Source organism: Ursus maritimus, unplaced genomic scaffold (assembly GCF_017311325.1).
Source record: "Ursus maritimus isolate PB19 unplaced genomic scaffold, ASM1731132v1 scaffold_4, whole genome shotgun sequence".
NCBI classification, from domain to species: domain Eukaryota; kingdom Metazoa; phylum Chordata; class Mammalia; order Carnivora; family Ursidae; genus Ursus; species Ursus maritimus.
The window spans coordinates 64,245,661-64,259,675 of record NW_024426552.1 but is presented as its reverse complement, the minus strand read 5'-3'; the positions used below and the strand labels follow the sequence as shown (position 1 = coordinate 64,259,675).

At 36.7% G+C, this 14,015-nt stretch overlaps 1 protein-coding gene across 6 annotated transcripts in view; it reads left to right on the top strand.

Annotated features, from left to right (window-relative positions):
- GOLGB1 (golgin B1) overlaps positions 1-14,015 on the top strand; it is a 97,938-nt gene that overhangs the window by 38,398 nt on the left and 45,525 nt on the right. For all 6 annotated transcript variants that reach the window (XM_040621313.1, XM_040621312.1, XM_008708180.2 and 3 more), the window contains 2 exons: positions 5,925-6,034; positions 10,876-10,990. In XM_040621313.1, the coding sequence (XP_040477247.1) occupies positions 5,925-6,034; positions 10,876-10,990 (225 nt within the window). The remainder of the gene's footprint in view (positions 1-5,924; positions 6,035-10,875; positions 10,991-14,015) is intronic.

Genomic DNA, 14,015 nt, shown 5'->3' with positions numbered 1-14,015 from the left:
GATTTTGATGGATTCCTGTCTCACATCGAGGTCTTTCATCCATTTGGAGTTTATCTTTGTGTATGGTGTGAGAGAGTGGTCAAGTTTCATTCTTTTGCATGTAGCTGTCCAATTTTCCCAGCACCATTTATTGAAGAGACTGTCTTTTTTCCACTGGATGTTTTTTCCTGCTTTGTCAAAGATTAGTTGCCCAAAGAGCCAAGGATCCATTTCTGGGCTCTCTATTCTGTTCCGTTGGTCTATGTGTCTGTTTTTGTGCCAGTACCATGCTGTCTTTGTGATCACAACTTTAAAACAAATAGGCGTTTATCACAGAGAGAGAAATCTAGAAATAATATAGAACTGATACATTGGCTCTTTGATTCATCAGAGACCCACACTTCTATAATTTTTCTGCTTTTCTGTAGTATAGCTTGAAATCTGGCAATGTGATGCCCCCAGCTTTGTTTTTCCTTTTCAACAATTCCTTGGCGATTCGGGGCCTTTTCTGGTTCCACACAAATTTAAGGGCTGTTTGTTCCAGTTCTTTGAAAAATGTCATTGGTATTTTGATCGGGATGGCATTGGAAGTGTAGATTGCTCTGGGTAGCATAGACATTTTAACTATGTTTATTCTTCCGATATATGAGCATGGAATATTCTTCAATGTCTTTCAAGAGTGATTTGTAGTTTCTAGAATATAGATCCTTTACCTCTCTGGTTAAGTTAATTCCAAGAGAGCGTATGATTTTTGGTGCTATTGTAAATGGAAGGGATTCCCTCATTTTTCTTTCTTCAGTCTCATTGTTCGTGTATAGAAATGCAACTGATTTCTGAGCATTGATTTTGTATCCCGCTATATTACTGAATTGCTCTATAACTTCTAGTAGTTTAGGGGTGGATTCTTTTGGGTTTTCCATATAGAGTATCATGTCATCTGCGAAGAGAGTTTGACTTCTTCTTTGCCAATTTGGATACCTTTTATCCCTTTTTGTTGTCTGATTGCTGTTGCAAAGACTTCTAGTACTATGTTGAATAATAATGGTGAGAGTGGGCATCCATGTCATGTTCCTGATCTTAAGGGAAAGGCTTTCAGTTTTTCACCATTGAGAATGATATTCACTGTAGGCTTTTCATAGATGGTTTTTATGAAATTGAGGAACGTACCCTCTATCCATACACTCTGAAGGGTTTTAATCAGGAAAGGATGCTGTATTTTGTCAAACGCTTTTTCTGCATCAATTGAGAGGATCATATGGTTCTTGACTCTTTTCTTGTTGAAATGATCAATCACACTGATCGATTTGCGAATGTTGAACCACCCTTGCATCCCAGGGATGAATCCCACTTGGTCATGATGGATAATCCTTTTAATGCACGGCAAACCTACACCATGTCACGTCATAGTGCAATTCGCAAATATTAGATCCAAGGATACAGAATTGAAAGAGGCCAGGGCGAAGAGATTTCTCACGTACAGAGGCAAAAATATCAATATAACGTCAGACCTGTCTACACAGACCTGGAAAGAGAGAAAGGGTTGGCAGGGTATTTTTAAAGCTCTATCCGAGAAGAACATGCAGCCAAGGATCCTTTATCCAGCAAGTCTGTCATTCAGAATTGATGGAGAGATAAGGACCTTCCAGGATCAGCAGAAACTGACCGAATTTGCAACCACCAAACCAGCCCTACAGGAGATATTAAGGGGGGTTGTATAAAAGTTAAAAGGCCCCAAGAGTGACACAGAACAGAAATTTACAATCTATAGAAACAAAGACTTCACAGGCAACATGACATCATTAAAGTCATATCTCTCAATGTGAATGGCCTAAATGCTCCCATAAATGCCACAGGGTTGCAGATTGGATAAAAAGACATGACCCATCCATTTGCTGTCTACAAGAGACTCATCTTGAACCTAAAGATACATCCAGACTGAAAGTGAAGGGATAGAATACTATTTTTCATGCCAGTGGACCTCAAAAGAAAGCTGGGGTAACAATTCTCATATCAGACAGACTAGATTTTTTTTTTTAAATATTTTATTTATTTATTTGACAGGGAGAGATAGCTAGCGAGAGAGAGAACACAAGCAGGGGGAGTGGAAGAGGAAGAAGCAGGCTCCCAGCTGAGGAGCCTGATGCGGGGCTCAATCCCAGAATGTTGGGACCACGCCCTGAGCCAAAGGCAGATGCTTAACGACTGCACCACTGAGGCTCTCCAACAGATTAGATTTTAAACTAAAGACTGTAGTTAGAGATACAGAAGGACACTATATTATTCTTAAAGGATGGATCCAACAAGTGGATATGACAGTTATAAATATCTATGCCCCCAGTAGGGGAGCAGCTAGATACACAAGCCAGCTCTTAACCAGAATAAAGAGACATACAGGTGATAATACATTAATAGTAGGGGACCTCAACACTCCACTATCAGCAATAGACAAATCACCTAAGCAGAAAATCAACAAAGAAACAAGAGCTTTGAATGACATACTGGCCCAGATGGACCTCATAGATATATACAGAACACTACACCCCAGAACAACAGAATACTCATTCTTTTCGAATGCACATGGAACTTTCTCCAGAATAGATCATATACTGGGTCACAAAACAGGTCTCAACTGATTCCAAAAGACTGAGATTATTCCCTGCATATTCTCAGACCACAATGCTTTGAAATTGGAACTCAATCACAAGGAAAAATTTGGAAGAAACTCAAACACTTGGAAACTAAGAACCACCCTGCTCAAGAATGGGTAAACCAGGTAATTAAAAATCAATTTAAACAATTTATGGAGACCAACAAGAATGAAAACACAATGGCCCAAAACCTATGGGACATTGCAAACGCAGTCCTAAGGGGAAAATACATGGCCATCCAAGCCTCCCTCAAAAGAATAGAAAAATCTAAAATGCAGTTTTTATATTCTCACCTCAGGAAGCTGGAGCTGGAACAGAACAGGCCTAACCCATGCACAAGAAAGCAGTTGATCAAGATTAGAGCAGAGATCAATGAATTAGAAACCAGGAGCACGGGGGCGCCTGGGTGGCACAGTGGTTAAGCGTCTGCCTTCGGCTCAGGGCGTGATCCCGGCGTTCTGGGATCGAGCCCCACATCAGGCTCTTCCACTATGAGCCTCTCCCACTCCCCCTGCTTGTGTTCCCTCTCTCGCTGGCTGTCTCTATCTCTGTCAAATAAATAAATAAAATCTTTAAAAAAAAAGAAAGAAACCAGGAGCACGGTAGAGCAGATCAACAGAACTAGAAGCTGGTTCTTTGAAAAGAATAAATAAGATCAGTAAGCCACTGGCCAGACTTATTCAAAAGAATAGAGAAAGGACCCAAATTAATAAAATTATGAATGAAAGAGGAGAGGTCAGAACCAACACCAATGAAATAGGAAGGATCATTAGAAACTTTTATCAATAGCTTTATGCCAATAGATTAAATAACCTGGAAGAAATGGATGCCTTCCTGGAAACCTATAAACTACCAAGACTGAAACAGGAAGAAATTGATTATTTAAACGGACCGATTAATTATGAAGAGATTGAAGCAATGATCAAAAACCTCCCCCAAAACAAGAGTCCAGGACCTGACGAATTCTCCGGGAAGTTCTACCAAACATTCAAAGAAGAAATAATACCTATTCTCCTGAAGCTGTTTCAAAAAATAGAAACAGAAGGAAAACTACCAAACTCATTCTAGTCAAGTATTACCTTGATCCCCAAACCAGGCAAAGACTCCATCAAAAAGGAGAATTACAGACCGATATCCCTGATGAATATGGACGCCAAATTCTAAACGAGATCCTAGCTAATAGGATCCTTTTAAGTCCTCTTGTCTAGCACCTGAGTGACTCCTACTTCCAAATTGCTAGGATCTGTTAATGACATGATTTGCTCAAACCAACTGAATCAGTAGAAGAATTAAGAATTCATCTCTTCTGTACTCTTTGTTAAATCTCCTGTCTCTGGCTGAAGTTAGAATCTGGCTTAATATTATAGTTATCATTACGGTAATAAAAACTATGGCTAGTGATGTGTAATATATTAAAAAGAATGCTGTGTGAAACATGACTTCCATCTGAAGGGTTCAGTGACTAAAATGAGTAGGATTTGAATTAATTTTTGGAAAACTTGGGCTAGATCTAGGTACATAGGTAGGGAGACTGAATTGCTTGGAGTCATCTTTACTTCTAAAGATGGATTTGAATACTTTTCTTATAGGTGATAAGTTCTTTTTAAGGAAAACTTTTATCCTTTAGGAAGGTTTAGTGAAAACTAATTTTTAAGAAAAGTGTTAATATTGGGGCGCCTGGCTAGCTCAGTCGTTAAGCATCTGCCTTCAGCTCAGGGCATGATCCCAGAGTCTTGGGATCGAGCCCCACATCAGGTCCTCCACTGGGAGCCTGCTTCTTCCTCTCCCACTCCCCCTGTCTGTGTTCCCTCTCTTGCTGGCTGTCTCTCTCTCTCTGTCAAATAAATAAATAAAATCTTAAAAAAAAAAAAGTGTTAATATCAAAGTAATACAGGGGTACCTCCGTGGCTCACTTGGTTAAGCATCTGACTGCAAGTTGGTACAGCCACTTTGGCAAACAGTGTGGAGGTCCCTCAAAAAGTTAAAAATAGAGCTACCCTATGACCCAGCAATTGCACTACTGGGTATTTACCCGAGAGATACAGACGTAGTGAAGAGAAGGGCCATATGCACCCCAATATTCATAATAGCATTGTCCACAATAGCTAAACTGTGGAAGGAGTTGAGATGCCCTTCAACAGACAAATGGATGAAGATGTGGTCCATGTATACGATGGAATATTACTCAGCCATCAAAAAGAACGATTACCCAACCTTTGCAGCAACATGGATGGGACTGGAGGAGATTATGCTAAGTGAAATAAGTCAAACAGAGAAAGACAATTATATGGTTTCATTCATTTATGGAACATAAAAATAGCAGGGAGATCAGTAGGAGAAGGAAGGGAAGAATGAAGGGGGTGTAAACAGAAGGGGGAATGAACCATGAAAGACTGTGGTCTCTGGGAAACAAACTGAGGGTTTCAGAGGGGAGGAGGGGGATCGGCTAGCCCGGTGATGGGTATTAAGGAGGGCACACATTGCATGGAGCACTGGATGTTATACGCAAACAATGAATCATGGAACACTACATCAAAAACTAATGATGTACTATATGGCGACTTAACAGCGTAATAAAAAATTAAAACAATAACAAAAACATCTGACTCTTGGTTTCATCTCAGGTTCTGATCTCCTGGTTGTGGGATCAAGCCCGACATTGGGCACCACACTCAGTGTGTAGTCTGCTTGGGATTTTCTCTCTCCTCCCCCTCTACCCCTTCCCCACGAGAGTGCACATGCTCTCTCGCTCTCTCTCAAATAAATAAATCTTTAAAAAAATAGAGTAATGCATGCCTCTAATTTAATTTAATTCTAAGAGATTGGCATATATTTCAAGGAGTTAAGTTGAAGATCTGTATTGAGGAACTGAACATTAACCAGAAAGCCTTGAGGGGCATTACATGGAATTTTTACATGAGCACACTGTCCTCTTGACTTATGTACATGTTTAGAGTTGTGCTATATTATCTCAATGGGATTCATAATGCTTCAGTGAAGAGTGAAGAAAATAAAATTTAAAAATCCCAAAGGCATTTTCAAGGGGGAAAGGAAAAATGACTTTATGAAAAATTCTAAGCCTATTTTATTTTACCTTTTAAGAAAGTGGTTTACTGAGATGCCCTTTGGTCTTTCAGAGCATTTAAACAGTTGAAAACATGTTGTCATTAGTATCATAATTTTAATTAAGATAACTGACCTAGAGTGAGTGGTGTATCTCTAGAAGGTAATAAATAGATTATGAAGTTTCAGACTTGCGCAGAGATCATTTCTATTTACTTACTTTCTTTTCCTTAGATCAACTCCAGCAAAAATCCAAAGAAATTAGCCAATTTCTAAGCAGACCAACCTTACAAAAACATGAAACAGCATCTCAGACTTCTCTCCCTGATACTCAGAATACACAGGTAATTAAATGTATACTTCTAATGAATATGATCTGTTTGTCTTTGCTGTATCATACTTGGGTGCTCTAATGAGAATTTATTCCAGAAAGTAATATAAGCTTTCTTTTATCCAGAAGGTAATATAAGTCTTTTCTGCTTGATAAGTTGCTTTTTTGGCAGTGATTCCATTTGAAAGGAATCATGAAAACCATGAATTTATGTCTCAACAATGATTAATGAGAAAATAATAGATAACAAGCACCATGATCTCAGGAGCCTTTCTGATTCTAAGGTCTTAGAATTCTGTTTTAAAAATAAATCAGGATAAAGAAAGTGGGGGTAAGCAGAAGGGGGAATGAAGCATGAGAGACTATGGACTATGAGAAACAAACTGAGGGCCTCAGAGGGGAGGGGGTGGGGGAATGGGATAGACTGGTGATGGGTAGTAAGGAGGGCATGTATTGCATGGTGCTCTGGGTGTTATACGCAACTAATGAATCATCGAACTTTACATCAGAAACCAGGGATGTACTGTATGGTGACTAACAAAATATAATAAAAAAAAATTAAAAAAAAAAAAAATAAATCATTGCTTTTGATCGTATAATCAGTTTTCTCAGCTGAGAAGTCAGTTTTGTTTTTGGTAGACTGAAATTTGATCAGCTTTAATGCACACAATTCAGTCTAACCAGACTTAAAAGTCTATTATAGAAATTATAATCCTCCCATTAATTAACAGTAAAAACTTTAATTGCCAATTAGCTGTTGTTTGGTCAGTATATTCTCTTTTCGTTCTCTAAAAATTTCTGTGGGAAGCTAGATTATAATCACCGGAAGGCTGTTTATAGAGCATGATTATAAGAACAAGGAGAGTTCGTTTGGTGATCTTAATTGGCTAGTGTTAAGCGGGGATAACTGGATTTATTCATCCATTATAAGATTATACCATTCCAAACTGACAGACACTATGATCAGGAGAGTTCTGTGGTCCCTGGGTAGTACTGTGCACTGATAAAATTTTTTGCTTCCTCGTTTCTAGCATCTAGGCTTTCCAATCTCTTCTCAAAAGCACAGCTTTTTCCTCCAGTGTTAAAGAAAAATTTTCAGTAATTGCAAAAAAATTGAAAGAATTTGATACTGAACACCTATATATCCACTATCTAGATTCTATAAACATTTTACTCTATTTGCTTAATCAAATATCTGTGTATCCATCCTCCAGTTCATCTTAATTTTTTATGTGTTTCACAGCAAGTTGTAGACATGAGAACCTTTTTCAGCATGCATATCATTGACTAAATTTAAATATTTATTAATAGTTCTTTTTCCTTTGAAGTAAGATTTACAAAACATGAAATGTATAAATATTAAGTGTACCATTCATTTAGTTTTGTCAAATGCATACACCTGTGTTACCCACATCCCTATCAAGATATATCACTATCACCCTACAAAGTATCCTCATACCCTTTCATAGCCAATCACATCCTAACCTTCTAGAGCTAACCAATGTTCTATTTTTTCACCATAGATTAATTTTGCCTGTTTTACAACATCATGTAAATGTTGTTGCTCTTTTGTGTAATATATATGCTCTTTTATGTAAAGCTTCTTACACTCAGCATGTTTTGAGTTTCATCCAGATTTTTGCATATATCATAATGTACTCTTTTATATTGCTGAGAAGTACTCCATTTCGCGAATATACTGCATTTTCCTTTTGCGTGATTGTGCTATAATTTACTGTTGATGAATTTTTTTCAAGTTTTGGCCATTATGAATTAAGCCGCTGTAAGCATTTTTGTGCAAGTATTTATGTGGACATATGTTTACATTTGTCTTCAGTAAATACTAGTTGAGGAATTGCTTGGCCATAGAGTATGTATTTAGCTTTATAAAAACTGACAGATCATTTCCCAAAGTCGTTGTATTATTTTATATTACCACCTAAAATATATGAGAATTCTAGTTGTTCCACATCTTCTTCAAGATTTCAGATAGTTTAAAAAAATTTTAGCCATTCTAATGGGTGCATGGTGGTATCTCATAATTTTAATTTGCATTTCCCTGATGACAAATGGTGTTGAACATTTTTTCTTGAGCGACTTAGCCATTTGTGTATCTTCTTTTGATGAAGTGTCTTTTCAAGTCATTCTTCCACTTAAAAATCAAATTCTTTGTCTTTTTATTATGAAGTAGTAGGGGTTCTTTATACATCCTGAATGGCAATTTATTTTCAGATCTGTTTGGTGACTGTTTTCTCCCACGCTATGGCTTGCCACCTGCTCATATTCTTCATGATGTCTTTTAATTAGCAGACATTTTATAATTCTGATGAAATCTAGTATTTATCATTTTTTATGGATGTCATTTTCTTTGTCCTAACTATGAAACCTTTGCTTAATGCCAAATCATGAAGAATTTTCTCTTCCGTTCTTCCACAAACTTTATGGTTTTACCTTCCCTAGTTAAGTCTCTGAACCTCAATAAATTTTTGTGTGTAGTGTAAGGTAAGGGTCAAGGTTTATTTGGGTTGTTGACAGTTTTGGGCTGTTACAAATAAAGCTTCTATGAATATTCTTTTACAAATATTTGTTTGGACCTCTGCTCTCTTTACTCTCAGTAAGTACCTGGAAGTGGAATGCCTGGATCGTGTAGGTATTTAAGAGGTTTTAAGATACTGCCAGACGGTTATACGCAACTAACGAATCATCGAACTTTACATCAGAAACCAGGGATGTACTGTATGGTGACTAACATAAAATAAAAAATTAAAAAAAAAAAAAAAAGATACTGCCAGACTGTTCACGAAGTGGTTGTACCATTTTCCATTTCCCCCATCAATGTATGAGAGTTCCAGGGATAAGCCTCACTTGGTAATGATAAATTATCCTTCTATTTTGTTGAATTACATTTGTTAAAATTTTGTTTCAAAGTTTTGCATCTGGGTGCATGAGGAGTGTTTGTCTTTTGTAGTTTTTTGTAATTTCTTTACCTGGTTTTGTTGTATAAGTAATGCTGGCCTATTAGAATGAATTGGGAAGTATTCCTTCCTTTTCAGTTTTTTGGGAAGATTTTGTGTAGACTGGGTATTATTTTTTCCTTAAATGCTTTGTGGAAATTCACCAATGAAGCCATGTAGTCCTGGAGTTGTCTTTGTGGGTGCAATTTTCTCTACTAATTCCATTTGTAGTTATATGGCTATTCAGGTTATCTATTTCTTATGTTTGGGAAAATTTTTGCCATTATTTCTTCAAATAATTTTTTTCTCTCCATTATGTCCTTGCTCTCCTATGGTACTCCAATTACAAATATATTGACACTTTTATTTTTCTCACAAGTTCCTGAGGTTCTGTTCACTCCCCCCCCCCCGCCGCAAACTTCAGATTGGATTATTTCTTTTGATCTGTCTTCAAGTTCACCAAGACGTCTTCTTTCATCTAGATTCTACTATTAAGCATACCCATTGAATTTTTCATTTCAGGTGTTTTGGTTTTTAGTTCTAGAATTTCTGAGTAGTTCATTATTTTGTAGTTTCTTTGTACTACTAAGATTTCCTATCTTTTCATTCATTATAAGCATATTTTCCTTTATGTCCTGAACATACTTATAATAGCTTCTTCAAAATTCTTTTTTTCTAGTTCTAAAATCTGCATCATTTTGTGCTTGGTCTTTGTTGATTACGTTTTATCTTGAGAGTAGGTGACATTTCCTTGTTTAAATGTGTGATGAGTGATTTTGTATTGTAACCTGAATATTGTGAATGTTTTGTTCACAAGATTCTCTTCTGTTATTTCTAAAACTCTGAAGAGTTTTGATTACTTTTTAAAAGCCAGTAATTTAGATTCAAACCACAAACTTTGGCCTGTGGAAGGCAGCATTCAAAACTCAGTTATTTTTGCCTTAGCTCTTCTATTTTGAGTCAGCCCTGCAAATGCATAGTTCATTGTTCAGCCAGAGATTGGGCTAAGTTTATACATAGAATTTAGGGCTCCCTCTTGCTGAATTTTTTCTCCTTTCTTTGATTTTTCCTCTCATTGTATGGCAGCTGTGGTTCTCCCAAAGTCTGTCTTCTCATTTCCCAAGTTCTCATTCTGTGGCTTTTCTGTCAGTGTTTTACTTGCTCTGTATAATGCAAACTGGGAACTTCCCTCAGAATAAAAGTCATAGAATCCTTAAACTAATCTCTTGCCATTTCTTAAAACATTAAATGAAGATTTAGGACTGAGCTATAAAGACCCCCAAGGCTCAAAAATTCTACACTTTTATGAAGAATTATATAGAATTAATCCCCTTGGAGAAGAAAAACATAAAATGATATACAACTAAGGATGTGTCATAATTAGATATATGCCTCACTAGCAAAACCAAATCAATATGGATGCGTAAATGAAGCACAACATAATTTTTATTATCCTTGTAAAAAACAAAAACAGAATGGCTCTCCTTCCTTTCTTAAAGGTTACATGTTAACTTTTGTTCCTATTCTTCTTTGGGAGTCTCTCTTCATGTTTAGTCTCCTGTAAGAGAGTGACCTTATTAACAGGTGGCGTTAATCAAACTTTGTAATATTACTTATGGACCTGAAAATCTTTTTTCTTATGCAATAGACTTGAGATTTCTGTCTTTGTAATCCAGGCTGTATTTTTAAATTTGAAAGCCAATGAAGTAGAAGTTTGTGTGAAAGATTTTCTATCTTCTGATAAAAAGCCTTACGTTAAAGATGCAGGTAAGTAGATGCCATTTTTAAAGTATTTTCATGCTAGAGAACTTCTAGAAGACAAAAATGCCAGAGCCTGTGTGAGCATTAGTGTGAACGTTTTCACTGAGAATCATTAATTTGTTGTCTTTCCACAATTTAGGCAGTCACTGAGGAGAATATTGCCTTTTTGCAGAAGAAAGTGGTAGAACTAGAGAATGAAAAGAGAGCTTTGCTCCTTAGTTCCACAGAACTGGAAGAGCTGAGAGCTGAGAATGGTACGTATAAATGAAAACCATAATTCTCTGTCTTTTTAACCCACATGTGCCTCTACTTTTATCACTATATATATATATATATATAGATCATGTAGATTTTCTGATTCTATGACAATGAAGATCTTAGCACAGCTGGTAGTTATTGAAGATAGGATTAATACACAATAAACAATTAAAGCACCATACCAGTGTTTATATAAGTATAACATTTTGCATTATGGGCTATAAATGCTGCAGGATATCTGTATTATATTTATTTTGGAGTAGTCAGGGAATCTTTTCAGGAGCATGGCTTGAATAGGACCTTAATAAGATGACAGATTTTTAAATAGGCAAAATGAAGAAAGAAAGGACATTCCTGGTAATCAATATTGGGAATGAGGTAACAGATCAGTATAAATAAAAGTCCAAACGTAGAAAACACTTTGGGTCTTGCTCATGCTGTGTACTGCTTACAACTGTATCCCTTTCCTTTAAACAGGCTAATTCTTACTCATCTTTCAGGGCTCAACTAGAGTATTATCTTTTTCAGGAAGTTGACCCTGATTCCTGTCAGTTGGGTTAAATTTTTGTGCCTCTATAACATTCTTGAATTTGTTTAACATTATCTTAAAATCATCTGTTTATATTTTAAACTATAAGTTCTTCAGAGATAAGCCTTTCAGTGTAGGAACCATTTGTCTTTTTCATCTTTGCTTTACTTTTTATGAAGGACTAGTATAGTCCCTGGCAAATAGTGGCTGCCAAATAAAGTTTTATTGGATTGAACTAAAGTTAGCATTTTATTCTGGTAGACTGTGTGTGAATAGTTAGTAAAAATAAATACTTCCTTCCATTTATCATTTACTTCACAAGAACCTTGATGGTTTTAGTAATACATAGTTAATAGTGCATTAATGATCTATTTTTTCCTTGATAAACTGGACTATTATGCTTTATCTTCTAAGAGTGAGAATGAATTTGTACCATTTTTTAAACTCTAAAGACAGTATTTCTACCTTAATCATTTTTCAGTTCTGCTTAGCTCTAAATATTTAATATCTTTATTAGACTGTTCCCACCTTTGCTGATACATAACACCACAAATTCAGCTCATTATTCAACCCATTTAAAGCACTTCTTTGAGATACAGATGCAGTGAAGAGAAGGGACATATGCACCACAATGTTCATGGCAGCATTGTCCACAATAGCTAAATTGTGGAAGGAGTGAGATGCCCTTCAACAGATGACTGGATTAAGAAGATGTGGTCCATATATACAATGGAATATTACTCAGCCATCAGAAAGAACGATTACACAACATTTGCAGCAACATGGACAGAACTGGAGGAGATTATGCTAGTGAAATAAGTCAAGCAGAGAAAGATAATTATCATATGTTTTCACTCATTTATGGAACATAAGAAATAGGAAGATAAGTAGGAGAAGGAAGGGAAGAATGAAGGGGGGGTAAACAGAAGGGGGAATGAACCATGAGAGACTGTGGACTCTGGGAAACAAACTGAGGGCTTCAGAGGGGAGGGGCATGGGGGATTGGGATAGGCCTGTGATGGGTATTAAGGAGGACACATATTGCATGGTGCACTGGGTGTTATACGCAAATAATGAATCATGGAACATTACATCAAAAACTAAGGATATACTGTATGGTGACTAACATAACATAATAAAAAATTATTATAAAAAAAAGTACATAAATGTGCATTTGTGTTGTAGAGTCAAAAAAAAAAAAAAAAAGCACTTCTTTGAGACCTTATATCCATGATGCTTATTTTGCAGTTTTGCGAACAGTGCCTATCAATGTCATGTAACTCATTATAGTCTAGAGGTGTTACATGAGTTTCATTCTCTTTGCATTTTCCTCCAGGGATCACTGGCCTTAAGATTTTCTGTGTTAGTTTTGTGTTTGGTCTCAGATTACTTTTGCTTTACGTGTCATATTCTATTCAACTCACCTTTTGTACTTCCATTTCTACTACTGTACCTCTTTCTCAAATAATCTTGTGAGGTGTCTGAATTCATTTGTTTCATGAATTGTTATCCATTCATTTAGCAGATTTCTGTGGTACCTATTCTAGTGCCAGGCAATAATCTAGTTGCTGTGGATACTGCCCTGAACATATTAGAGGGGAAGATGGTCCATAAACAGGTGTATAAATAAGATCATTTCAGAGAGTGATAAGTATTAGGATAAGAGTAAAATAGGTAAGTGCAGGGTATGCCTGGGGGAAGAGGAAAGCAGCATTAGGGTGGTCAGGCTAGGCCTCTCTGTTAACTTGAAACCTGAATGATGAAAAGGGCACAGCCATGCAAACAGGCTGAGCAAAGAGCATCCCAAGCAGAGAAAAAAAGCAGGGCAAATACAGTGAAGTCTGAATAAACTTGATTATGTTTGCACACAGAAGTAAGACCAGTATTTTGGGAGTAGAGTGAACAAAAGGGCAATGCAGAAGAGGAGTTTGTAGAATAAGTGGGATCAACTCATGAGAGCTCATGTAGGTCATGTTAAGACATCTAGATGTAGTGTACAAAATATGCTTTTTTCCCCTTTAATATATCAGTCTTAGCTTCTCAGAAAGAGTATAAGCTTTTTGGGGGCATGTTAATAATCAGTATTTTTATCCTCCGAGGTACTATTACCCTTTTTATATATATGCATTAAAATAGAACATGGGGTAGAACTTGGAAGACTGGATTATGATCCCAGATATCCGTGAACTAGCTGTAGGTCATGTCATTCTTTGTTTCCTCACATGATCATTGAGGAGATTGGGTAGCTCTGTTCTAGTGCTGAAGTTTGCTGTCTATATGAATATATGTGAAAGAACATTGAAGACATTTAAGTGCTATATTAATGTAATATATATATATATTTAAGATTTATTTATTTTAGGGGCGCCTGGGTGGCACAGCGGTTAAGCGTCTGCCTTCGGCTCAGGGCGTGATCCTGCGTTGTGGGATCGAGCCCCACATCAGGCTCCTCTGCTATGAGCCTGCTTCTTCCTCTCCCACTCCCCCTGCTT